This window comes from Ascoidea rubescens (genome assembly GCF_001661345.1).
Source record: "Ascoidea rubescens DSM 1968 unplaced genomic scaffold ASCRUscaffold_4, whole genome shotgun sequence".
Classification (NCBI taxonomy): domain Eukaryota; kingdom Fungi; phylum Ascomycota; class Saccharomycetes; order Ascoideales; family Ascoideaceae; genus Ascoidea; species Ascoidea rubescens.
Genome location: NW_017962916.1, coordinates 861,510 through 886,959, shown reverse-complemented (window position 1 = coordinate 886,959; position 25,450 = coordinate 861,510). Strand labels below are relative to the sequence as shown.

Genomic DNA, 25,450 nt, shown 5'->3' with positions numbered 1-25,450 from the left:
AAAGTCTTCAAACTCTTCTCTAAACTCTTTCATTTCTCTCAAGTCCATTTCCCATAACAACTTGATAAGAAAACCTTATCACAACAACGACAACTACTCTCTTCACTCCTCCCACTCCCACCTCAATTGCAATAACCATATTCATATTCACAACCATTCAAGCTCTCTTTCCAACTTGAGCAACTTTAAATTAAAACAAAACAACAACAATTCAAAGAAACACTGTTCTAATCAAGATTCCAATCAAAATTACGGCTCCAACTCTTCTTCCAACTCTACTTACTGCAAATCTCACTCTCACTCTCACTCTCACTCTCACTCTTTTTCCCACTCAAATTATAACTCCAATTCTAAATCTCTCTCTTCTCTATCCTTATCTCTATCCCATTCTCGCTCTCTTTCTTCCTCTTCAAAGAATTCCTCAAAGAACTCCATAAAAAACTCTTTGAAAATCTCATCAAACAACCTTCTAAACTCTTCATCCTCATCCTCATTTTCATCCTCATCTGCTTCTTCCATATTTAACCCTAATTTATCTAAAAAACCTTCTTTAAAACTAAGATTGTCCTCACTAAAAGATAACGATATATACGACACCGACACTGATTATGATGACTATCTCAATAACTACAATTACAATAATAACAGCAACAACAACAGCAACAATAACGACATTAACGACATTGATAATGATAACGATGACGATAATGATTCTTCTTATTTTGAATCTCCTTGCAAAAAATCAACATCTTCCTCTTTCTCCTCCTCTTCAATCTCTTTTCCTCTTAAATTCGACAACACTTCAACAAAAACATCAACTAAATCATCAACTAAAATATCAACCTCAAATAACCTCCCAAACACAATTCCCAACACTCCAAAGGCTTACAACTGCTCCTCTTCCTCCTTCTTCTCCTCAAATACTTCAAAAAATAAAAACCTAATCAAATCTTCAAACTTGAAAACTTTTTTTGTCAAAGACGACCAAATCCCAAGAATAGATGTCGACACTCTATGCAAAATCCTCGATGGCCACTACAACACCTACTTCTCCAAAATACAAATAATAGACTGTCGCTTCAATTACGAATTCAATGGAGGCCACATCAATGGCGCAATAAACATCAACTCCCAAAACCACCTAGAAAACTTCTTCTTCAACAAATACAAAAAATTCAAAAACAACGACCTATACATCTTTCACTGCGAATTTTCCTCCTACAGAGGCCCCAGACTAGCCTCCCACTTGAGAAACTGTGACAGAATTATAAACGAAAACAACTACCCCTTTCTAAACTACCCAAACATCCTCATTCTAGATGGTGGTTACAAAAACTTCTTCATCTCTCAAAGAAATAGATGCTTTCCTAAATTTTACGTCGAGATGAATGACAACAACCACAAATCAATCTGCGAAAAGGAATTAATCAGATTCAAAAATGACTCAAAGAAATTGTTATCAAGAGCAAACACCTTTCACGGTTTAACCTCAATCTCAACCCCAAAACATAAAAAAATAAATTTTAATTTATTCAATTCAAAATCAAACCACAATCATAATCTTAATTACAATAATAATAATAATAATAATAATAATAATAATAATAATAATAATAATAATAATAATAATAATAATAATAATAATAATAATAATAATAATAATAANATAATAATAATAATAATAATAATAATAATAATAATAATAATAATAATAATAATAATAATAATAATAATAATAATAATAATAATAATAATAATAATCATAATCATAATCATAATAATCATAATCATAATCATAATCATAATCATAATCATAATCAAATCGAAATACATAATTATAACCAAAATCAAATTGAAATACATAACTATAATCACAATCAAAATCAAAATTATATTCAAAATCTTAACCAAAATATTACCAACGTTAATAACAATAACAATCTCAATCTCAATCTCAATATCAACATCAACATAGACAGCTTAGAAAACTTCGATAACGAAGACGATGATGATTACCTAGAAACAACTTTTAACGACAATGACTTGGAAGACTCTCCAACCTGTTTTAGCAAATTAAAAAGACCATTTGCTGTAAAACCATACGCATCAAACACCTCTTTAAACCCTCTAAGAATAAAAACAAATCTTAAAAAGAGACCAATTTCTCAAATTAATTATAACGACCTCAATAATCTATTTATCAACCCAGCTAATGAAGAAAGCACTGACTCCCTACCTTCATTAATACATTCAACAACCTCGACATTTTCAACAAATTCGTCCAGAAGCTCTTTTTTTGATAACCATCCCAATTTTCCAACTCTCGATAAATTAGGTTGCTTGGATACAATCGATCACAATTCAAAAGAAACGAGTGCAGATCTTCTACTATCAAAATTGCAAGATTTAGCTGGAGATTCTCCTAGCTTGAATCTAGACTTTGACGAATTAAATTTCGATTAAAAATCACTTTAAATTCCATATTTATATCTCAAGGAAAAAAAAACCCACATTGTCAAATTAGGAAATTTTGGCTGTTTTCTTCAATTATTTTTTACTTACATCATCATTTTCAAATGGTTATTGAATTCTGTACTTTCCTAATTTTAATTTTCTAATTTTTCAATTTTTTTAATTTTCTCACTTCACAACTTCCATTGCTTTTTAAGTTCGTTTATTTATATTCCTATATTTTTAGACATTTGGCTCTATACCAATCGCTGTTACGTGTGTTTTTATTGGCTGCTTTTTATTTTATCTGTTTATTTGTTTGTTTGTTTATTTTTTTTCCCTTTTTGCTTCTGTTTCTTTTATGTGTTATGAATGGATTTATCAACATTAGAATAGTCAACGATTGAACATTTTTTTAAAAATTTTTATTTATTTGAATTACACTGTTTTATTCAAGTTAATTTCTTTTTTATTTTCAGTTACCTTTTATTGGTTATTGAATTTTATATAATTAGTCGCATTAATTTTTTTTTAACCCATTTAATTTTTGTTGTTTTTTCAATTATTTTTTTTTTAGTTAACTCATATTTTCATATTTTCATAAATCTAAATTTTAATACGGTTATTTTGTCTTGTTTTGTAGTTGGATTATATCATTGAAAAGGTATAAGGTTATGAAAAAAAATTACAATGTTAATAAGAAAATATTAATTAGAGATATATATATGTACATTGAAACCATTTTTAAATTTGTGAAATTAATTGAAAGTGCTTGTCAAAGGATAATTGAGAAATAATTTGAGATATAATCAACTTTGGGGTTTTTGTTTACTGGAATTCTCATTAGAATTACCATTAGAAGATTCAATTTTATCAGAATCTTGATTAACGGATTCTAACATTTGAGAATAATATTCGTTATCTTTGAAATGTCTTGAAAACGATGAGGTGTTCAATAATTCATGTACTTTTTCACCAATTATATCCTCTTGAGTATCAAGATTATTGAAAAGTTTAGAATTATTAATAAAGCCAGAAATGTCGATATTTTCCATTTCTTTATCGAAATCCAAAGGCTCTCTTTTGTACATGTTGACTTTCAAACCGATGTTGTCTAGGGAATGTTTGGTTAAAAAACTTAACCATATATCAACGACTTCAGGGTCAGAATCCCAGATTTTGAATACCCTTTTGTGTGTTTTTCTTTCAAAATTTTCTTTTGATTTTGCTTGGGCAAAGGGGGATTTTATTACAGTCCATCTTGAAGTTTGAACTGGTAGACGTAATGGACCAGATATAGGAATATTGATATAATAAGCAGAACGCAAAATAAACTGGGAATAAAATTCCAAAATATCAGAAGAGTAAGAACGAATTTGGATTTGGCATACCAAGTCATGATGAACGATTTCTCTGCGCAATGGAGCGTAATAGTTTGCTACAACATTGATTGGCATCGGAGTGTTGGGGCCCTCGATTATATTGTGGTCAGTGAGGACCTTTGGGTCGTACTTATATCTTGTTGAAATTAGAGCTTCAAAATCTATTGGGCCTAACGTAGCGTGGTTTTTTATATCTCCAGAGTTGTTTGTAGCTATTCTATTGGCATTTCCTTTGTGTTTTTTTTGTTTCAAATTTTGCTGTGAGTCTTTATTCTGGTTCTGGTTATGTTGCTGATTTGGATCTGGGCTCTGGCTCTGGTAGAAAGCACCAAGGGAGGAAAAGGGTCTGATGGAATTGGTGGAGCGTATGCTGCCTGGAGCCAAGCAGAGCCTCCCCCTCAACCAAACAGAAAAAAGCAGACGAGACATGTTTCTAAGCTATGCTTCCAACCAACAAAAGCTCCTAGCTCTTCTCCAATGCTCTGTTGATATTTCATTATATCGAAAATTTTAGACTCAATCAAAAGGTTACCCGTCTCAGTAGTCACATGTACACACACGTGATGAAAAACCCCGGAAAAAACGCGGGTACTCCGATAAACCCCTCGGGAACTACAGTCCCAAAGAAGCAGTGTGCACAGTGCCGCGGCCCCCTACTGTGAGTCGCAGGTTATTGCGTGCTGATGCGATCCGGTGCTGTGGTTCTTTAGTCTTTTGGACTGATTTAGGCGTCCAATTTAATTTGTGTAACTAACAAAACGCTGCTCAACCTATTCATGGCGAGCTAAATAGTTTTCTTAGTGTTATATCCTATCTTTTGTTGGGAGTTACAGTAAAACACAAGAATTTAATGATCAAAAAGTTGGTAGCTGTTTGTTCTTTAGTCGTTGTAAATAATATTCAAGAAATTTAAAACCGATCCTCAATTCAATTTGGAAAAACAAAATCTTGTTCTCCATTTTTTGAGCTCGATTTCTTTGAATTGGTGAATCTTATTCCTACTATTTCATCATTTTCTTCTGTAGCTTGATATTTCGTAAACTTAATAGCCCTTAATTTGATAATTATATTGCGGGATAGGGAAAATTGCATCTTTGTTATAAATTTTGGTTTTTTTCCAGCTTTTTGGTTTGTTCAATTAAGGTCATTTTAGTTGCAAACAATATCCAAAAGATAACAATCTCTTTTAAAAACATTGACTTTTTCAGTTTTTTTTATATTTCATTGCTTTATATATGCTTGTTAATCTACTGTATTTCCAATTATTAATATGCGAATTGCAAGTTATCATTTGCAATTGCCTAAATCAATTTGTTTTTTCTATTGATTTTCTACCATTGGCTGTTATCAAGTTACTTACCTAACTTGTAAGTTGCGATTCACAAATTCTCTCATTCTCATTAAATTTTGCTAATTTGGCTTAATATATACTTCTTAGTGTTTGATATCTTTATTAATCTTTTTTAAGTTTGTGTGGGTAAAAATATGCTTTCTTTATTCTGTTGACTTTTCATTTCCTTTTCATTTCCTTTTCTTTCTTGGGTTTTTGTCTTCTCATTTCCCTTCATCTATTTTTGTTTATTCTGTGCTTATCCAATTTCTGTGTGGTTTTATTAACCTCATTTTCTCACTCTACATAAACTACATAAATAGAATATCCATTGTATATTTTTATAAATATCCTGTTATCTCAAACAACACACACATTTAAGATAAATGCCTTTATACTACTGCTATATTCATATTTAATAATCACTTACAATTTAAGTAGCAAAAAATTAAAAGATTAATTGAAATTTTAAAATAATATTTAACTTCAGTTGAAAAAAACTAAAAAAGAAATTAGAAAAAATAAAGAAAAATAAAATTTAAAAATTATTAAACTTTTTGAATAAATTATTATGTAACATAAAACTTAAACTTAAACATAAACCTTATTTTGTTATTTTTCAAAATTTTGAAACAAGAAAGCTATTTAACAAAAACTATTGGACATTAAGAAAGCAAATATTAAATATTAAATATTTATTATTCGATTGTTAAATATTTATTATCAAACTACTAAATATTTATTATCGAAATTACTAAATATTTATTATCAAAATTATTAAATATTATCAATGTTATGAAAAATCATTTCGTCGATCTCAAATCTCTTCGGTTACCAACTCATTCTTCCTATTTTCTTCTTTCAACAAATAACTTTCTTCCACAATAGCTGGTTTCTTAAACAATCGCAAGGCCAAACTGCTTAAAACCACACTAACACTCGAAGCTGCCATTGCAGCACTAGCCCAAACTGGCGACAATCTTGAATTTTTATATGGGTAAATCACCCCAGCTGCAATTGGAATTCCAATACAATTGTAGATTAATGCCCAGCCAAAATTAAATCTCACTCGGTTGAAAACTTTATTGGATAATTTCAAGAGTGTTAATAATGTCATCAATGGGTACTCTTTTGATAAAAGAATAAAATCTGATGATGTTAACGCCAAATCTGAGCCTGACCCTAGTGCTATTCCTATATTTGCTGCTCCTAATGCTGGCGCATCATTTATTCCATCCCCAATCATGGCCACTTTTACCTTCTTATTCTTATTTTCTTCAAACACTGAATCCAAATTTGACCCATTTTGTATCCATTTTATCTTATTAGCCTTTTCCTCAGGTAATACCTCTGAAACAACATGATTCTCAGGTATTCCAACTTCCCTTGCAATTGCTTTGGCAGTTATTTCATTGTCACCAGATACAACCCAGCAATCTATTTTCATCTCATGTAGCGCTTTAATAACGTCTTTAGCTTCTCTTCGTAGCTCATCTCGAGCTGCCATGATTAGAACTGGAACAAAATTTCCTATACTTTCAAACTCAATGGACACAACTATAATGCTTTTCCCTTCATTTTTCCATTTCGTTAATTTACTCTGGTCTTCTGCCGTTAGTTTTCTTGAATTGTTTTTTTCCATCAAGTTCTCATTTCCCAAAATTGCCTTCAATGGTTTATATTTGTTCCAGTAAGTATACTCATCATCATTTCCAGTGAAAGTAACTTTACCTCTCAACCCATTTCCAGGTATTTCTTCAACATCCTGCACTTTTGTTCCATTCATCTCAATTCCCTCATTCTTGCAAATTTCTGATATAAAATTTTTGATCCCAACTGATAATGGATGACTAGAATTTAATTCCAAATCCCTAGTTATTTGAAATACCATTTTTCTTAAAACTTTATCATTATTTTCTTGTAAATTCTTTGCAAGAATTTTTTGTTTAATAAACGAAAAATTTGTGACCTGTGGCTCTCCTCCATTTGTTAAAGTCCCGGTTTTATCAAAACAAACAACATTGATCTTTGATCCTTCCTCAAAGGCAGCACCACCACCTCTGGCTAATATTCCATTTTTTGCCGCCAATCCAGATCCAACATATATTGCTGTGGGAGCTGCTAATCCAATCCCACAGGGACATGCAATCACAAAAACTGCAATTGCAAACTCCAATGACCACACTGCCCAACCACCAATTTCAGCATCTAAATACCTTTGGGGCAATACTCCTCCATAACCCAAAGATATCCATATAACCCAGGTAAGTACAGCGAAAAGCGCAATTAATGGAACAAAGTATCCAGTTAGTTTATCAGCAGTTCTCTCGATTGGTGCTTTATGTTGCTGAGCATCTCTGACTGTATTTACAATTTGGTCTATAAGGGTCGTACCATTCTCAGATGAAACCTTTGCAATCACCGAGCTCGACCCCACATTAATAGTTCCAGCAAATATTTGATCACCCTTTTGTCGAGTAATAGCATTGGATTCGCCAGTAAGAGCACTTTCATCAAATTTTGAAGACCCCAAAAGGATTATACTATCAGCAGGAGGCGAGTTTCCTGGATAAATGCGGACTATGTCTCCAACCTCTAAAAAGTCAAGGCTAGTTTCCTTGTCGTTGCCATACCCAGATTGATCCAACAAGTCTTCAATTGCAACCTTCATGCCCCGATTATTGAGCCCATTGTTTTCAATAAGATTGGCTTTCTTTGGCTTTAATTCACCTAAGTTTGAAATCGCATCTGCCGTTTTGATTTTGGAATAACTTTCCAACAATTTTCCAATTAGCAAAAAGAATGTTAGAAAAACAACAGTATCAAAATAATTTGTGGAATAACTTTTGTGGTGATTGTTTTTTTTGGTACCAGCAACTATCATCATCGCTACACTGGAAAAATACGCAATACTGGTACCAAGACACATTAATAATGACATGGAACCAAACTTAAAGAAACGCTTGTACCAGGAATTATGGGGCTTCCATAGATTGTAAATTTCTCTTATAGCCTTACGATGGAAAATATCGGCAACAAAAAAATAAACGGGAGTAGCTAAGAAAAATAAAATCCACTCATTTCTTGAAATATTTGTTTTGAAAATTGGAGTATTTAACCATTTCATAAAACTGCTATCTTTTTTAATCAAGCTCATACCAACAACACCAAACACAAATGTTGGAATTGCAATTACACTTGTCAATGCTAATCTGATAATGATTTTTTTAATTTCAAGTTTAGCCATTTTTTTCAAATGGCTATCAATTGAAATTGGCTTAACTAATTCAACTTTGAAAACAGGAGAGACCTCATCCAATTTTTGCATGATTTTACGAATTGTCAAGCTTTCCGAAGATAAATAAGTTAGTTTAACAAAAGGACGAGATAAAGTTATTGGATCACTGACCACTACAGTTTTACCAAAGGATTTAAGCAAATTATTAACCGATTCTGGACATTTATTGCAAAACATTCCATCAACTTTCAAATTAATTGTTCTCGATTGGTTTTTTTTTACAGCTTGATCAACTTCTTTTATTTCAACCAAATCGAAATCGTAACCACAATCCTCAATTGTTTCTTTTAATTGAGAAATATTTTCTTTATTGTTGGAATTGATAATAAAAAAACCAACTTTTGAAACCACATTAATTGCTGAATCTTCTAGGAATGGTAGATTGGAAACAGAAGAAGTTATAATCGAAGCACAAGAAGCACATGTAATCCCACCAATAGCAGCGATCACTTTGAATTTTTGAGATCTTTCAATGGGCAAAACTTCCAACAAGGAACAATTGAAACCAACTTCACGAATAGAGGAAACTATCTCATTTGCTATTTGTTTGTTTGGAATAATCACTATAGTGTTGTTTGTTATAATATCAACAAAGATTTCATCATCAATCTTTTGAGCTAAAAGTTTTTTTAAGTAATGCTTTTGTAAGGCATTTTTGATTGTATCATGAACAGTTGCAGCACATGAAGAGCATGTCATACCACTGATAGCAAAGACAGCTCTAAATTCTGATGGTTGAACAACCAAAACTTCTAGGGGCCGGTTGACGATAGTTTCAGATGTTTCATTACTTGAAAAAGAGGAATGAAATATATTTTTTTTTGAATTTGATTTTTTTTTTTCTAACTCTTTTCCTTTTTCCAACTCTTGACAAACTTTACAATAATCTAGATGACGTTTATAATTGTTTTTCAGAATATAAGTGTTTTTAAATTTTTCATAAAACAGAAGGGGGTTAAATGTGTTGTTATTCTTGTTATCTTCATCCTTGTTATCTTCATTCTTGTTGTGACAATTTTCAATATGAAATTCTGTATCAATGTCATTTTGATGGTTCGATAGAGTAGATGTTAAATTGACAAAACTAATGTTAAAACCCGATTTCTTTAAGAGTGAGATAATCTTTATTTGCAAAAAACTATTATTGTTAGAAAAAAAGTTTAGATGTGAAGAAGAGATTGTTATTTTATTATTATCGATTGAAAACAAAACCTTTGGTAACAATGAGTTAGTTGTGTCAGTAGAATTTAGATTTAATAAAGTGGATAGTGATGATTTGATTGAATTGACACAATCATTGCAATGAATATTTGATAGCAAAATTTGTAAAGTTTCCATTTTATTTTTTTTTTCAATTTTGTTTTTTTTTTTCAATTTTGGTTTTTTTTTTCAATTTTGGTTTGAATGATTAATTGAATATAGATATAAATATAGATGTAAAAATTAATATAAATCATTTTAAACAAAATTGAGATCTTTTATATTAAATGAGTGGTTTTTGCTACATTATAAACTGTGTGGGGGATTTTTACAATAAAATTATTTAGTAAATTAAAAACACCCAGAACAAGTAAAACAGAGGAAAGATAGCATAATAGGGGTGATGTGAGTTATTATAGCGATATATAAGTTATAGCATAGGATTATCAAAAATATTAAAACAATCATTAGGAAGATTAAGAAACAATCAAGAAAAAGACTGATGCTGATATATTAGAGTTTTAAGGTGGAAGATAATAAGATAATGAGATTATTTTGCGACCAAAACTTTAAATGGAATATTTTTATGCTATGTGAACCCATGAATATTTAATTATTAGATAATTGAATGGTTGGATGATATAATAATCAATGCAATTGAGCAACTGGACAAGTTAGCCATCATGTAACAATAAACATATAATCATAGCAGAAGCCAAAACAACCGTAATTAAGAGTGCAAGTCAGTGGCACCAAGAATCCGTATATTGTTTTTGATTAGTTCTTCATCAATGTTCATTTGGAAAGTCTGTCTGCACATAGGACATAGGCCATTAGAGGTCTCAGTGTCCAACCATTTCAAGATACAGTGCAAATGAAAGGCATGGTGGCAGTTTCCAAGCACCATAGGACACTCGTCGCCAGGATACTTGCACACTGGACAGGTGCTATCAAAGGCAGCACGACAGATCCCACACAACTCGTCGTCAACAGTCCAGTGCCAGTAGGATATAGCATGCCAATTCTTGATCTTGACCTTCATCTAGACCCGTTCTGCAGTCTCTGCAGTAATCTCTGAGCTTTGTTGGACAGTGCCTTTATCTGTTCTCAGAAAAAGACACAGAAGAAGACGAAGATGAAGAAAGAGAAGAAAGAGAAGAAAGAGAAGAAAGAGAAGAGAACGGAAAAACGGCGGAAAACTTGCACGGAACCAAACCGCAGTTTTGTCTAAACGGGAGTTTGTTACCCTGATAGTTATCTTTTAAAGGGTTTTGATAACACAAACTGATATCTTGTATGGAGAGTGTTGTATCACTTGTGCAAACAGAACCTGTTCCATCGGGATAAGATAAGCAATTGAGTTGATTTTTATCTTTACAGTTATTGGTTATCTCTACTTTGTTTCTCACAGGAGAGGAAAACATTGGAGAGTTTTGGCCAGGTGGTTTCGGCATATTCAGCAGTGTTGATTGTCTTTAACAGAAAAGTAATAAATGAAATAGTACGATTTGCAATATTCGCTAAACTCAAGAATCAGCTCAACCCCTAATCAGTTGTCTTCGAGAGACATTTTCTATTGAAATGTTGGTCTGGTCCTAAAGGAGGCTCATAGGGATAATTCAAATTTGCACTTTAACTGGAAATGATCCAGTGCTTTGAAGTGCTAGTATATCATCGTTGATGGTTGATGCCCTGCAATTTGTTTCCAATGGCTCGCCTAAAGAGCAAAAGAATCTTATAAACCAATAGAATTTGATATACTTTTTTTTCTGTGGAGTTTCAACAAGTTAAAATCTAGTCAAATCAACATTGTTAGGTCAGTTGATTTTCCTCAAAATCTATCTAGATTTTGTGTTTGGGTTTGGATTTTTTTACTTAAAGTAACAGTTGAATCTTGCTTTGACCTGTTTTAAAAGCACTGGTGATATAAAAGAGTCTCCATATTTCTACAGAAGAACAAAATATAACATATAAATGAAAGATTTTGAGTTCTTATTTTTATACTAATCTCCAGTCAATAACTACCACTGCAAGGAAACATTGTAATGATACCTGGTTGTATATAGCAATATAAATACAATATTGGTTTATTTTTTATTGTATTGAATGTTATTTACACTAACATTTTACTTGCATTGTCAGTAATATACAATATATCTAATTTCTACGAAACCGAGCTGTTTTTGAAACCCATTTAACCATGATGGCAATATAAATTTTTTTTCTCTTTTTAGTTTAATTTTTTTGTCTCTTTTTTTTTTTAATGATTATCATTATTATTTTATCTCAAATTACAAGATAAGCGGATAAAAAAATAAATCACTGGTTTCAAAATTGATTTACAAAAAATGTTAAGAAAGCTTCTTCTTATCTTTGGGTAGATAAGTCAAGAAGGTCTTTCTTTTTCACGAAAGTTTTTCATAAAATAACCGAAAGCAACTCAATTGAAATCTGTTCAGGATCTTTAATATGGTATTAAAAAATACCAAATCATTTATCACCATTTATTACCATTTATTATCTCATAGCTGAATTTCTTAAGCTGATGATCCAGCCCAAGTCAATTTTTTTCCACAGAATTTTTGTAAGTTTTTAAGAAAAAATGTAGAAATTTCGAAAAATTGAAAAGTGGTTTTTTATAATTTCTAAAATTTTAATAATTTTTATAATTCTTACAATTCTTATAATTCGTTTTATAGTTAATTTTTTATTGAAAGAGTCGAATTTTCTTTTTTTTCCTTTTTCTTTTCATTTTTCTTATTTCTTATTTCTTATTTCTTATTTCTTTATTTATTAGAATTTATTTCTACTTAATTGAATATTATCTGACACTGCTTTTTAAAATTACTTTTAAATTTACAAATAATTAAATTAATAAAATGCGTATTTCAATATTAGAAATTGTGTAACTATTTGCGAGCTTTTAAAGGTTGAATGAATACCACGAGTGAAATAGGTGAAACAAGTAAAATAAATAAAGCATTTAATATTTAATATTCAATATTCAATATTCAGTATCCAATATTCTTGGTAGAGGCTGATTAAATTAGTTATGAGTTTTTAAAGATTTTCTATAAAATTTTCTTATCGGTCAATACAATCGAAAGATATAAGATTTTTGATTTTGAGTGCATAATAATTTTATACTGGTAGCAATAAAAGTAAATTAGATTCAATTTTAATTAATAATTGTAGTTTGTTTATTCATTTAATTGTTTTTTGGAAATAAAGAGCATGCTAATTTAATAAAAATAAAAAGATAAAGGAAAATAAAATGTAGATGAAAACAATCAAAATTTTGTAATTATGGATAAAAATGATGAGTAATTATAAAATAAAAATAAAAATAAAAATAAAAATAAATATCCAAATCCAAAGAGAAATAGAAATAAAAAATATCATATACAGCAGATTAAAATTAAATTATACCAACTCACTAGCCTTGGAATTAGTGGCTTAAAAAACTGGAAAGCAAAGCATGAAATAAAATATAAGTAAAAATTTAGGCAGAAAGTTTAATGAAACCAGTTAAAAAAATACAGAAAACAAGAAACAACCAAGAGGAACTAAAACACTATAATTATAAGACCTTCTTTCCCTTTTTCATGTTTTCAACATATATTATATTGATATCACACAAAATCATTAGCAGCAAAAAACTTCTCGCATTCGTCGCACCAGACATGTTGGCAATAATAGCATTTCGCATGAATGTAGTACTTTGAGGGATCGCTCAAGTAGCGACAATATACCTTTTGTGGAGCTTCTGATTCGCAATTACAGCAGATAACCGAATCTACTTTGTAAGTCGACATGTCCAAATATTGATAAGAGCTGGATGAAGGAGCTGAGTAGTTGTTTCCAATCATTGTTAATTGAATAAGTTATATGTAATTAGATAGCAAATCAGAGTAAAATGAGCTGGATAGAATTGAATTTATATTGATGTTGAATCAATTGAGGCAAGTCAATGAACTAAAAGAAATAAAAGAATTTTAAATTAAAAAGGCATCAATGAATAAAAAGATATAACTATCAGTGAAATTTGAGAATAATGGTGAGGGAACATTGGTATATATATAAAATTTTAAAAATATAATGATTTTGAACAATAATAGGTTATAAAAATTGTTTTCATTTCTTTTAAGTTAGACTGGAAGAAAACCAAAAAAAACTCAGGAAAACCCCAAAAGTAACCAAGCATATTTTAGAAAAAAGAACGATAGATAATAAAAGTTTTGCTGATTCTGCAAATCATTAAAAAATTTTCAAGTTATGTTAAAGACATGAATATCGCAAGGTCAGACAAAGATTTAACAAAGAAGTTTGATAGGTTGGTGAGATAACTTGAGTTAAAAAGGGATATGTACATAATAAATGGCGAAATCGACACCAAGAGAAAACCTTCAAACAAAAAAAAAGACCCATAAAAACATTTTCAAATCTCCAAAATTTCTAAAAAGTATGAGAATGAGTTGAATTTCACAATAAGAATTTGTTGGACAAAGTTTGATTGACATAGACAACTCGATCGTATGCACGTTGTGCAGTGCGCGCATTGTGTCTACATGCACAATACTGCACAGACGCGTCTACGCCATTTTAAATTGTACCTCAAATCATTACGCTAGCTGCGATCTGACACTGCGCAAAGAAGACAGTTTCGCCGATTTACTGCTTTAGCAGTACTGCGAACCCTCACGAAACGGCATGTGCAGAGTCAAATTGGCTGAAGTTCTAGCCTGACGACCGACCGACGTTCTTATCCGGAACTCGCTGATTCAAGCTCCACTAATGGGAGTATTGCGAAAACGGGAAAAAGCTGAGCACAGCCTTGTTCGGTCTACGGAGATGCAACCGGGTGTTTGAGTAGTTGTATGTTTATGTATTCGTCTATTTTACGTAATTCATCTGCGAAGTCGCAAACGACGGCTGAAACATCCGAATTGCTCGGATGATGATGAGGAAGCTGCTTCTTCAAAAGCCTCTCAACTGCTCTTCATATACTCTTCAGCATGTTTTGTACATTGCAATTCGTCCATCAGCGTATCCTATAAAGAGAAATAACTCTTTGGAAATGTTTTTTTCTTTTCTGATTTTCAACAACTGTAATGTAGCAGTGTTCCGAAGTGTTATTTCACTGTGGAATTTTTGAATAAATCTTTGGGAATCTGAACTTTTATCCATATTGATTGATATGTAATTTAGACTGATATTATCCGATTTGAATCTCTTAATGTTTTTCTCATTTTTCGTGATTTCTGGATCATTAGGGTCTGAGGAGAACTCTTTAACTACTCGAGGCTTGCTTTTAACAATTTTATCAATTTCAACTAAATCGTATTGTGATTTTCCATTGTTATTTTCATCGCCATCTGTAGTAATTATTTTGAATAATTTAACAAATCCATCCCAAGTCGAAATCGACACCAACCCATCATTACGTATAAAAATTGACGATATACCATTAATTCGAAACTTTTTCTCACCTCTAATATCCTCATTTATCATTAATTCGTCATTAATTGATGAAGAAACGCTATGAATAGTTAATTTAGACCCGGCTGATGATGAAAAAACTAATTTGTTTTTGAAATCATACTTGATATCTAAAACAGGATTCGGATAATGTGTTGAATTTATTGACAATATTTTAATATTGGAATTCAACGTAGTGTATTCATCATTAGATCGAATTTGTTCGATTAATTCATATTCTCGGTTTTGATCTATATAATCATCTTTAATATCATCAATAGATAAGCTCAAGTCTAAAAGTAATTTATTAAATTTTTCTTTGTTATCTAAAACATTGTCATTATTATGAGAAATCAAATAAGAGATTACATGCCCACTTTCATATCCAACAAAAACAATTTCTTTACAAACCCATAAAATCTTCATCATGATGCCTAAACTAATCTCCTTTTTAATTATATTATTGGCAAATTTTTTAGCTGAAATATCCCTTTGAAATTTATTCAAATAATTATATTTTTCAATTAAAATTTTCGGACTAATATTAATGTATTCTAAATCTAGTTCCAATTTGTTTTCTGTTCTATCATAATTGAGTTTAAAAATATTGAAATTTGTGTCATTAATTGAGTTGATACAACATAAATAATTATCGTAAACATCAACATTACAAAAATTTAAAGAATTTATAGGAAATTCTAGTAATAAAACTAAGGGATTGATATCAACTGAGTTATTCAAATTGTCGTTATCCTGGTTATCCTGATCAATTTTATCACTATTCATATTAAAATTTATATCACTTAATGATATTAAATTATTATGATAGTTTAGATCAAGTCTCCAAAACCTCAATTTATTATCTCTTGAGTGCGTCATAAATATTCCAAAAAAAGTCTCATCAATTGTAACATTTCCATCTTTATTAGAATTGAATTTTACACCAAGCTGTTTGATTGATATAACATTTTTCGAATGTGCTTTAAAAATCGATAAGGGTCTCTTGTTGATCAAATTCCAAATGATCAAATTCCCATTTTCATCAGCAGTGACCAAGTAAGGGACAATTAGGTTCTCATTGTACAACGAAGGAAAATAAAATACTTCTTGAGCAGTTATAGATGAATTGTGTCCTCTTAACCATCCTAACAATTGAGTCTTTTGGTTCATATCCAGATATACATTGAATTAGTCCTCATTATCTTGACAATTTTGGTCAAAGAATGGTATTTTTTTTTAAAAAAATACATTGAGAAGGGTAAGTTTTCGTATTGAAATTACAATTATCAAAATGATCAACACATCCAAATCAAAGAAAAATATGAAAAAAATGAAAAACAAGAAATGGTCAAAATTGGCAATAGATGAAAAAAATAATGTTTAGAAGCAGTTTGCTGAAAACCAGCTTTTTGAAGAGCAGCTTCAATATAAATGGCAATGCACTATCGAAATACAGGTTGTATCACAGAGTATTATCTGAACAAACCACAAAACAACCAACCAAACACAATGGAAATCCCAATCCAAACGCTAACACAGATATATTAATATCAAATCTACCAAAGTCCTTTGGGCTAGAGGAGTTTCAGAGAAAGATATTTCCCAAGTGTTCGGGATTGAAAAGTTTGTTGATAATAGAAGACGACTCATTGAAGTCTATATCACAGAAGGCGATATTATCATTTGCAGAGATTTATCAAGCTCGAGTTGCAACTCGAAAGTTAGTGGATGTGATTCGTGGAAGAAAGCTCAACATAAATTTTTTAACACCAACGCATCCAAAGAACCATACGATTTATGTAACAAACGTTTATAAACGAGTGACATTGGAAAATTTTGCAAATGCAATATTCAGAGAAATACAAAGAAAAAATGTTCTATCTATAGATTTCAATGAAAAAAAAGATGGAATCAAGATTCTATTCGAGGATATAGAATCTGCCGAGTTTGCGATTAAAAAGCTAAGGGGTTTAAAATTTAATAATCAAGAAATATTTATAGATTATTTTCAAACCAAGCAGAGATCTTCAAGGAAATCAATAATGATAACTAGATTGAAGCGTGATGTTACAGCAGATGAAATATTCGATTTATGTAAAAAGTTTGGAAACATTGTGGATATTCGATTTTACCAAAATTCTAGAATACCGATTTCAATAAGGTGTACAGCATTTGTACAATTTTGCACTAATAATGAAGCAAGAAATGCATTTTACAAGTTGAAAAATGCATTTTTTCAAGGTAATATGATTAATGTTTATGATCCATCAGTAGATGTAACAAGAAAGTACTTGATTGAAACTAATGAAAACAAAATAATAAAAGATGAAATGGATGAAGAAGATGAAGATGAAGATGAAGGTGAAGATGAAGGTGAAGAAATAAAATATAATGAAGAAAAGGAAGGTAAAGAAAAAAAAAAAGATAAAGAAAAAATAAAAGATAAAGAAAAAATGAAAGATGAAAATAAAGAGAAAAATAAAGAGAACGAGAAAGAAAAGGGGAAGAAAAAATCTGAAAAGAACAAGACAGTTAAAAAGAAAAACAAATATCATTTTAATAAAAAAAGTGCTTATAGGTCACTACTCAATGACATAAAAAATTACAATAAAAATCAGCAGAGCTAGACAATCTCAATTGAAGAGCTTGCACTCAGTAGAGGCTAGATTATGAAGAAAAAGCCCGGTGATTGCAACGGAAATGGGCAGGTCTGTATATAATTGGTTCATGGTAAATAAATAGCATAATAAATTGTACGATAATAGGTTTTATAGTAACAAAAATTGTTGAAAGAAAAAAATCTGCTAAGAATCAGAAGTGACCCAGACAAAACCAACGACCTCGGAGAGGATCGAACTCTCGATCTTGAGATTAACAGTCTCACGCCTTAACCAGCTTGGCCACGAAGTCGCTTCATGCTTTCGGGCTCGCATAACATAGATAGAAGCACAACCTATATATAGTGTTTACCCTGTTTCTATTTTTTGATCTATTGTTTTTCACTAAAACCAGATTTTTTTTTGATGGCAAATTTTATTCTGTTGATCAGCTTAACAATTGAGGGTTTACTATCAAATTGCACAATTGAATTGCATAACAAAATACCTAAGATTATACTTTCTGTTACACATTGGCTAATTGTTGAAAATGTTTCGTCCATCCATTTTAAGAACCTCCTTCGCTAGCAGACCGGCATTTTCTCCCACTTTAAATCTATTTAAGAGAAACAACGCTACTTTTGCTAAGTTAACCCTTATTGGATATGTTGGTAATGATTTGGAGCCAGAGACTTTGGAAAATGACAAACAGGTCTTAAGATACTCTATTGCTGTTAATCCACTTAGAAATAGAAACAAAGAAGATCAACCTCCAAGATGGTTTAGAGTTGAATGCTGGAATGAAAGATCGTTTGATTTCATGACCAAATATTGCCCAAAAGGTTCTTTGGTTTATGTTGAATGTCAACCAGTTCCTCAAGTGTACGAGAAAGAAGATGGCACAAAAGCATATAGTATAAAATTCTACCAAGATACTTTTAAAATCCTCAAATCTAAGGGACAAGAGGAGAGTTCTGAGTAGATTTTAAACCTCTTTATTTTGCTCTGGGTTTTTTTTTCAACTACTAAACTAAATTATATTTATTTCTTATATATTGTTTGAGTATTACTTTATTTTTTAAGCTCGCTTTTTCTCTATATATAAAGAAATTTTTTACTTGCAAATAGTACTCTAATTTCACAGACAATTGACAGTCTTAATTGTATTCGAGCGTTATTTCACAAAGCTGTGGCAAAAAATATTTATTCTCTTTTATAATCTTTTTTCACTATTTTTGCTTTTCATAGAGCTATGTTGATAAGGCAAGACCTCGGAATGTCTCAAAGAGGAGCTGCCTATTTTGAAACATACTACTTCTGTAAGTAAAGACGGTCTTTCTATTTTTGGATAAATCGAAATAAGGAAAAAGAAGAAGGAAGAAATTTAATTTCAACTGATCCATCCAGCAATTACAATAGTATCCAGATATTATTATTTCAAATACCTGAGAATTCGAACAAATAATAAAAACGACTTAAAATGGTAAGTAATCTATGAGACGTCATCTTAAATTGATATAATTCCAGTTATGGGTGCAATACTAATAAAGCAATAAATAATTTACTTGGTAATTTAATTTAATTTAATTTAATTTAATTTAATTTAATTTAATTCAATTAAATTTTATTTTCTTTAATTTATTTATCTATGTACAGGGAAAAAGAAAGAAATCTTCAAGAAAACCGGCTCCAAAAATCAAAAGAAAATTATCAACAACTTTTTCATGTTTGTTTTGTAATCATGCTGATTCAATAATATGTACAATTGATAAAAAGACAAATATAGGAAGCTTGAATTGTAAGATATGTGGACAAACATTTCAGACTCCAATTCATACTTTAAGTCAGCCAGTTGATATTTATGCTGATTGGGTTGATGCATGTGAAGAAATAGCTGAAGAAACTAATGATATGAATTATAATAATAGTGATGATAATCTAAGCAATAATCTCGACAAAAATTATTCTATTGACCATGACAACGATCGCTCTAGTGATATAGGGAAAAATACAAAACCTGGAAGATTTGATGATCTTAGTGAAATAGACGAATCTGATGGAGATTATGTAGATGAATAATAATAATATATTATTATATATATTTACCTTATCTATATTTTTAAACTATTTTGTGAGTGGTTTTTTCTTGTCATTATTTATATATATATACAAGCAAGATTGACATCTTCAATAAATGAATTGAAAAAATAAACTAAAAATAAATTAAAAATAAAGTATAATGATAATAAAAAATAAAAATCGGGAAAAGAACATTCAAAAAAAAATTGAAAAATTGAAAGAGAATAAAAATATTCCAAAAAAAGGTAGAGAAAAAATCGAAAAAAAAATACAATAAAGTTTAATAGAATTAATGAGCAGGTTGAGATGGTAGAGGTTGGAAAGCATCATTAGTGGAACCTGGTGCTAAAACATCATTAGTTTGCTGTTGTAAATTGAATTCCTTTTCCATTTCTAATAATTGTTGCTCACTTAAAATCGATAAACTTAATGGAACTCCCAATAATAAACATGAAGAGGTAATTATCCACAATAAATTACCAGTTTTGCTAATACCATTAGATAAAAATGAATACAAGCCTGTAGTTGTGTCGGATATGATAGACCTTTGTTCAATTGGAATAATATCTTTTAATGCAACAATTCTGTCTAAAATGGTTTCGTTTTCTATATCAAAATCATCATCGTCAGAATCGGCTTCGGAATTTTCGCTATCTGATTCAGAGGTGGTTTCAAAGTCATTATCATTAAGCACAGAGTCTTCAACTGGCTGGTTGTTTTCATCAAGTTGTGTGAGTTTGACCATCTTTGTGTTTTATATTTTGTGTATGATGCTATAATCCTGCTCTTTCAATTGTCAATATTACTTTGCTCTATGTTCTTCCTATTAAAACCTCTCTGATTTTTTTTCTTCTCTCACTTGAAGTTTTTTAAAAACGCCACACGTGTGAGAACACGTGAAAGACAGCTGTAATGAATAATGTATTATGTAATATTTTAGAGTTATAGTATACGTGTAAATCGGTACCTCACACATGGATACGCGTCGACAGAGAATATTTTTATTTATTTTTATTTTTATTTTTATTTTTTATTTTTATTTTTATTTGTTTGAATATTTTATTTCTATTGAATTATTTTAATGCGTTTGGTGTTGGTAAATAAAAACAGCAGAAATAGCGGTGATATATGGAACTTTAAACCACTTAGCTCAGCGATTTTCCAACTGTTTTCAATTTCAATGTCTATTTAATTCACGATCCACGAAATTTATTATTTTATGGCGTTATAAAATGTTTTACAATTTTGTGTTTCTAAATTAATTGGTTATATTTCTTTTTTCCTTTTTTTATCATATATTAATAAACAATTTCTTTAAACACTTGCTTTTACTGTCTTCATTATCTGCTTTCCATTGTCTTTTTGCTCCTGCACTTTTTTTTTTTCTTTTACTCTCTGTTAGTTTTCGTTATCTCTCGCATTTTTCTGTTTATCATGACTTCAAGTCAATATCCCCCATCTTCTCCCATTGCTGATTACTTTCCTGATGATAATGATAGCGACAGTCAGATTACCGACAGTGATCAACACGATATACAAACCGACGATGACGAGATTATGATATCAAAAGCTTTGTATCATACTCCTAAAAAAAGAAGATATTCACATTTACCAATAAAAAATTCATCACAACACAGTGCTAGCAGTTCCAGTTTAAACAATGAAAAGATTGCAGGTTTCAATTTGCCTACTCCTGATCCTTCAAGCGAGATTTTTTCATCTCATTTAAAATTCAATTTAGATGAAAAACAAGAAAAAGTGCAAATTATTATCAATAGCACTGATACCATGAGCGACAGTCTTAGTGATAACAATCAAAATACTGCTGATATTAATAATATAACTCCTATCGCTAATCAATTCACTGCTCAAGTCAGTGATAAAATCAATTATGAGAGTCCAATTAGAGCCACTAATAAACCCCGTTTAATTAGCAAATCTCAGACTCCTGATAACAATAATAGAAGTAGTAGCTGCGAACGTGATGAGAAGGACAGTTATTATAATTGCAATTATAATCACAACAATAACGATAATGACAATGATAACGATAGTGAAATGAATAATGATTATATCACCAATATTAATATAAATCACACGACCAATTCTTATTCTATTGGAAAACAAACATCTAATGACATTATAATAAATAATGGCAATAAATATGTCTCAAGAAACCATCTTTTAATTCATTACAATTCATTAAATAATTCCATAATAATTGATTGTCTAAGTTTGAATGGTGTGTCAATAATATTACCTTATCATGTTAAACTAATTTATAATGACCATCATGGTAACAATGATAAAAATCTATACGAATTTTATGAATTGAACAACGATAAATTTTCTAAAAATGTTAATGTTAAAAATATTAATATTAAAAATATTAAAAATATTAAAATTGATAAAAAAAGTGATTACAAGAGTTTAGTTAAACAAGGCTTGACAGATTTTAATAGAATTGCTACCATGATTAAATCAAGTATTATATTTATTATAAAAGGTGAAAGAGTTAATATTCCCTGCATAAATAATATTTTATTAGACATCCGAGGAGAATTGGTTAATATAAATTGCAATAATTACAAACCAAATAAACCAAGAATAATTAATTTGTATAAGACTGGTTATCTGGATTATATTACAAAGACAGTCAATAATTCCCTAAAAGATGAAGATTCAAGCGATTTAAATCTGATGGATAAAACCGACATCATAAACCAAATAATTACATTAAATAAAAGAGACCAATATTATGAAAATGCTATGGCTAGAAAGAGATTTCTTTCAAATTCCAATTTCCATAAGAATTTCAAAAATTTTCAAAATGATAACGATGATAATAACGATGATAGCGATAAAGAAAACATCAATAACGACGAAGAAAACAGTCTTAATATGGTTTTACAACAGGAGCTTCATGAAATTGATAAAAAGCTAAAACTAATAACATTGGAAAATATTTTGATAAACCATTTAGCGTATACAAGATTAGCATCAACTCCTATAGCATTTTTGCAAAAAAATGTGAGCCATTTGATCAGCAAATTGGACAAGGTGCTATTAAGAAAGATCTTGAATAAAATAAGGTGTATTGGTGTTATTTATCGAGAGGGAAAGGACGCAGCAGGGCAAAGTTTAGATGAGGAGTACTATTATGATGTGGAAAAGGACCCAGACCAAGACAGAAAAAGCTTGATAAAGTCAATTAAAGGTGGGAACTCATTGCGAAGCTGCAGAAGAAGCCACAAGCAGTACTTCTGGAAGAAGCCTCCTCCACTACATTCCAAACGATGGGAGGCAGATTCGTAACATGTATAGATTTATATAAAACAGCAAAATAATACAATAGTATAATAAGCTACAGTTCTAAACAGCCCAATTAGGAAGCCGCTTTGTGGTGGGTGTTGGATTTTATAGGATACAGGCTGGGTGTTGGGTGCTTATTTCAGCGCTTATTTCAGCCGGAAATCCGCAAGTATCCACGGTGTCTCAAAGTTGACTTTTTCAGAGAAAATAGTGTGTTGTTAGATTATCTTTAACCATATCACACCAGATCAGAAAGATATTTGTGAAAATGTTGTTGATATCGTTTGTTACCTTGATATTCTATGTTTTGAGCACAGCCAATGGGTTTTATTTTTTTTTAAATGGTGGAGATAGGAAGTGTTTTTACAAAGAATTGTCAGAAGGGACAATTTTAATGGGAAAATACAAAATTGAGGTGTTCGATACTCGTATTAATGATTATAGGGCTACCACAGTGGACATGGGCTTAGTTATCGATGTTGAAGAAGTTTTCGATGATGACCATAAAGTTGTTCATCAGAAGGGACAGCAAGGCACCGGGGAGTTCACATTTACTGCAATTGATTCGGGTGAACATCGAATTTGTTTTAATCCACAATCATATGGATGGATTTCTAAGATCAAGACCAAAGTTAATATCGACTTTACAATTGGTGAGGCGAAAGTATTCGATAGTAAAAACAAAGATGCAATCGGGACTTTAACATCAAGAGTTAAAGTATTAACTAATAAAGTTAATGAGATTAGAAGAGAACAAAAATTAATGAGAGATAGAGAAGCATTATTTAGAGATCAAAGTGAGAGCACGAATTATAGAGTAGTTAAATGGTCAATGATTCAATCTTTAGTTTTAACTGGAACTTGTATTTGGCAAATGAGACATTTGAGAACATTTTTTGTTAAACAAAAATTGGTATAGTTTTAATTAAATTTAATTAAGGTACCCATAATAATATTTATGATCTTATTTATTTTATTTTATTTTATTTTCAATTTTTTTTTCAGTTATTTATTTTCATATTTTGGTAAGAAAGAAAAACATGATCATTTCATTATCACCATGATTTATTTATATAAATGTATAAATGTACAATATTCTATTTTAGGCATTTTTTTTTATTTTTTTATTTTTTTTTTTTGTATTTCAGAGCACTAATTGATTCAAATTTTTGATTGTTTATTCAGTAGATTACCCATGTATAAATAGAAAGAAAAAAAAATGAATTAAATAAAAAAAAACAGCATAAACAAGCTAAAAAGATTATACAACATATATTAAATATGACAAAGACAAAAAGATAGAGATAAAAAGATGACAAAGACAAAAAGATAGAGATAAAAAGATAACAAAGACAAAAACAAAAGATAATTAATTGAGCTTAAACCTGAATTTGAATTTGAAACTAAATTTGAAATTTCAATCGAATGAAATGAAAGAATATGGAATTAACAATCTTGTATTATATTATTCACTACATTTGCTTATAACTTAATCCCTTTTAGCATGTTCTTCAGATTTCTGGTAGAACTTCTTGATTGGAGCATTTTGAGGATAATATGCTAACATAGCTGCAAGACCAACACCAACAGCACCGAAAGACAATATCAAGGTCTTCTTAACAGTTGGATCCATGCCACCAGAGCTTGATGAGTAAAATCTTCTGGCGGTACATTGAGCAATTCTTTTTGAAGCAATTGGGGCAATCATTTTGATATTAAGAATAAGAAGAGTAGAGCACTGGTACACGATTGTATTATATCTAACACTTGAAACTCAGGTAAGTTGGAAATCTTCAGGAGAAAAAATAAGAAACTGACCAAATGAATCATTTATACTCGACAGCAAAGTAGAACTGATTATATAATAAGCTTTCTCCAGGAGGGTCAGCAAATCAAATCAGCTCAGTTTCTCCCTGATCTTTGCTTTCACTCTCTTGGGATTGCATCGTTCGATCTCTGCCGCGTTCGCGAAATTCTAGCCGCATATTTCGTCGCTCGTAAGAGCCCTAACTGACCATCTGCTCGATATTTGGCGGCGTTCGCCTGTTTGCTTACTGTTACATGCATCCCGATAGATGGTCTCAGTTTGGATTTTCATGTGTTTCAACGCGTTAGCATGCACATGCTTATGATCATATATTGGGAGGATCTGGAGAGCATCACAACCTTCTAAAAGGCACTTTGAACAATTCACTGATCCTTACACTGTCTGAAGTTTTCTCTAATTGGGATAAACTGGGCATCTTCCAAACAAATTTCTTTTGTTCTTATCAATAAGGAAAGTTTTATGAAAAGAATCTAAAACAGACTAATGGCAATTAAA

General features: G+C 30.4%; 12 protein-coding genes and 1 non-coding gene across 13 annotated transcripts; 5 read left to right on the top strand and 8 right to left on the bottom strand.

Moving 5' to 3' along the window:
- Positions 1 to 3,054: 3,054 nt before the first annotated feature.
- Positions 3,055 to 4,246, bottom strand: RSM10 (mitochondrial 37S ribosomal protein uS10m). Its single transcript, XM_020192997.1, has one exon. It carries the CDS (start codon positions 3,906 to 3,908, stop codon positions 3,261 to 3,263), a length of 648 nt encoding a protein of 215 aa, XP_020048348.1. The 5' UTR covers positions 3,909 to 4,246; the 3' UTR covers positions 3,055 to 3,260.
- Positions 4,247 to 5,970: 1,724 nt separating this feature from the next.
- Positions 5,971 to 9,841, bottom strand: ASCRUDRAFT_75262 (heavy metal translocating P-type ATPase). Its single transcript, XM_020192996.1, has one exon. The coding sequence runs from the start codon at positions 9,797 to 9,799 to the stop codon at positions 5,981 to 5,983; it is 3,819 nt and encodes a 1,272-aa protein (XP_020048347.1). The 5' UTR covers positions 9,800 to 9,841; the 3' UTR covers positions 5,971 to 5,980.
- A 619-nt stretch (positions 9,842 to 10,460) lies between these two features.
- ASCRUDRAFT_23408 (anaphase promoting complex subunit 11) lies at positions 10,461 to 10,703 on the bottom strand (the record flags this gene model as incomplete). The annotated part of the gene is made up of 1 exon (XM_020189792.1): positions 10,461 to 10,703. A coding segment is annotated over one exon (243 nt), but the record flags the coding sequence as incomplete, so codon positions are not given.
- A 2,166-nt stretch (positions 10,704 to 12,869) lies between these two features.
- Positions 12,870 to 14,009, bottom strand: ASCRUDRAFT_75260 (uncharacterized protein). The gene has a single exon (XM_020192995.1). It carries the CDS (start codon positions 13,528 to 13,530, stop codon positions 13,294 to 13,296), a length of 237 nt encoding a protein of 78 aa, XP_020048345.1. The 5' UTR covers positions 13,531 to 14,009; the 3' UTR covers positions 12,870 to 13,293.
- Positions 14,010 to 14,533: 524 nt separating this feature from the next.
- Positions 14,534 to 16,422, bottom strand: ASA1 (Asa1p). The gene has a single exon (XM_020192994.1). The coding sequence runs from the start codon at positions 15,923 to 15,925 to the stop codon at positions 14,672 to 14,674; it is 1,254 nt and encodes a 417-aa protein (XP_020048344.1). The 5' UTR covers positions 15,926 to 16,422; the 3' UTR covers positions 14,534 to 14,671.
- Positions 16,423 to 17,556: 1,134 nt separating this feature from the next.
- Positions 17,557 to 17,880, top strand: ASCRUDRAFT_75258 (uncharacterized protein). Its single transcript, XM_020192993.1, has one exon. It carries the CDS (start codon positions 17,593 to 17,595, stop codon positions 17,764 to 17,766), a length of 174 nt encoding a protein of 57 aa, XP_020048343.1. The 5' UTR covers positions 17,557 to 17,592; the 3' UTR covers positions 17,767 to 17,880.
- A 95-nt stretch (positions 17,881 to 17,975) lies between these two features.
- Positions 17,976 to 18,049, bottom strand: ASCRUDRAFT_t46. Its single transcript has one exon. It is a non-coding gene; the product is annotated as a tRNA-Asn (tRNA).
- Positions 18,050 to 18,183: 134 nt separating this feature from the next.
- On the top strand, positions 18,184 to 18,931 carry RIM1 (Rim1p; the record flags this gene model as incomplete). Its single annotated transcript, XM_020192992.1, has 1 exon — positions 18,184 to 18,931. A coding segment is annotated over exon 1 (428 nt), but the record flags the coding sequence as incomplete, so codon positions are not given.
- Positions 18,932 to 19,216: 285 nt separating this feature from the next.
- On the top strand, positions 19,217 to 19,815 carry ELF1 (Elf1p; the record flags this gene model as incomplete). The annotated part of the gene is made up of 2 exons (XM_020191703.1): positions 19,217 to 19,219; positions 19,393 to 19,815. 2 exons carry the CDS (start codon positions 19,217 to 19,219, stop codon positions 19,813 to 19,815), a joined length of 426 nt encoding a protein of 141 aa, XP_020048341.1.
- A 181-nt stretch (positions 19,816 to 19,996) lies between these two features.
- On the bottom strand, positions 19,997 to 20,628 carry TOM22 (Tom22p). Its single transcript, XM_020192991.1, has one exon. It carries the CDS (start codon positions 20,558 to 20,560, stop codon positions 20,105 to 20,107), a length of 456 nt encoding a protein of 151 aa, XP_020048340.1. The 5' UTR covers positions 20,561 to 20,628; the 3' UTR covers positions 19,997 to 20,104.
- A 456-nt stretch (positions 20,629 to 21,084) lies between these two features.
- ASCRUDRAFT_75254 (uncharacterized protein) lies at positions 21,085 to 23,193 on the top strand. Its single transcript, XM_020192990.1, has one exon. It carries the CDS (start codon positions 21,250 to 21,252, stop codon positions 23,128 to 23,130), a length of 1,881 nt encoding a protein of 626 aa, XP_020048339.1. The 5' UTR covers positions 21,085 to 21,249; the 3' UTR covers positions 23,131 to 23,193.
- Positions 23,194 to 23,378: 185 nt separating this feature from the next.
- Positions 23,379 to 24,233, top strand: ASCRUDRAFT_75253 (emp24/gp25L/p24 family protein). Its single transcript, XM_020192989.1, has one exon. It carries the CDS (start codon positions 23,522 to 23,524, stop codon positions 24,044 to 24,046), a length of 525 nt encoding a protein of 174 aa, XP_020048338.1. The 5' UTR covers positions 23,379 to 23,521; the 3' UTR covers positions 24,047 to 24,233.
- A 50-nt stretch (positions 24,234 to 24,283) lies between these two features.
- ASCRUDRAFT_75252 (uncharacterized protein) lies at positions 24,284 to 24,980 on the bottom strand. The gene has a single exon (XM_020192988.1). The coding sequence runs from the start codon at positions 24,833 to 24,835 to the stop codon at positions 24,617 to 24,619; it is 219 nt and encodes a 72-aa protein (XP_020048337.1). The 5' UTR covers positions 24,836 to 24,980; the 3' UTR covers positions 24,284 to 24,616.
- Between the last annotated feature and the right edge of the window lie 470 nt (positions 24,981 to 25,450).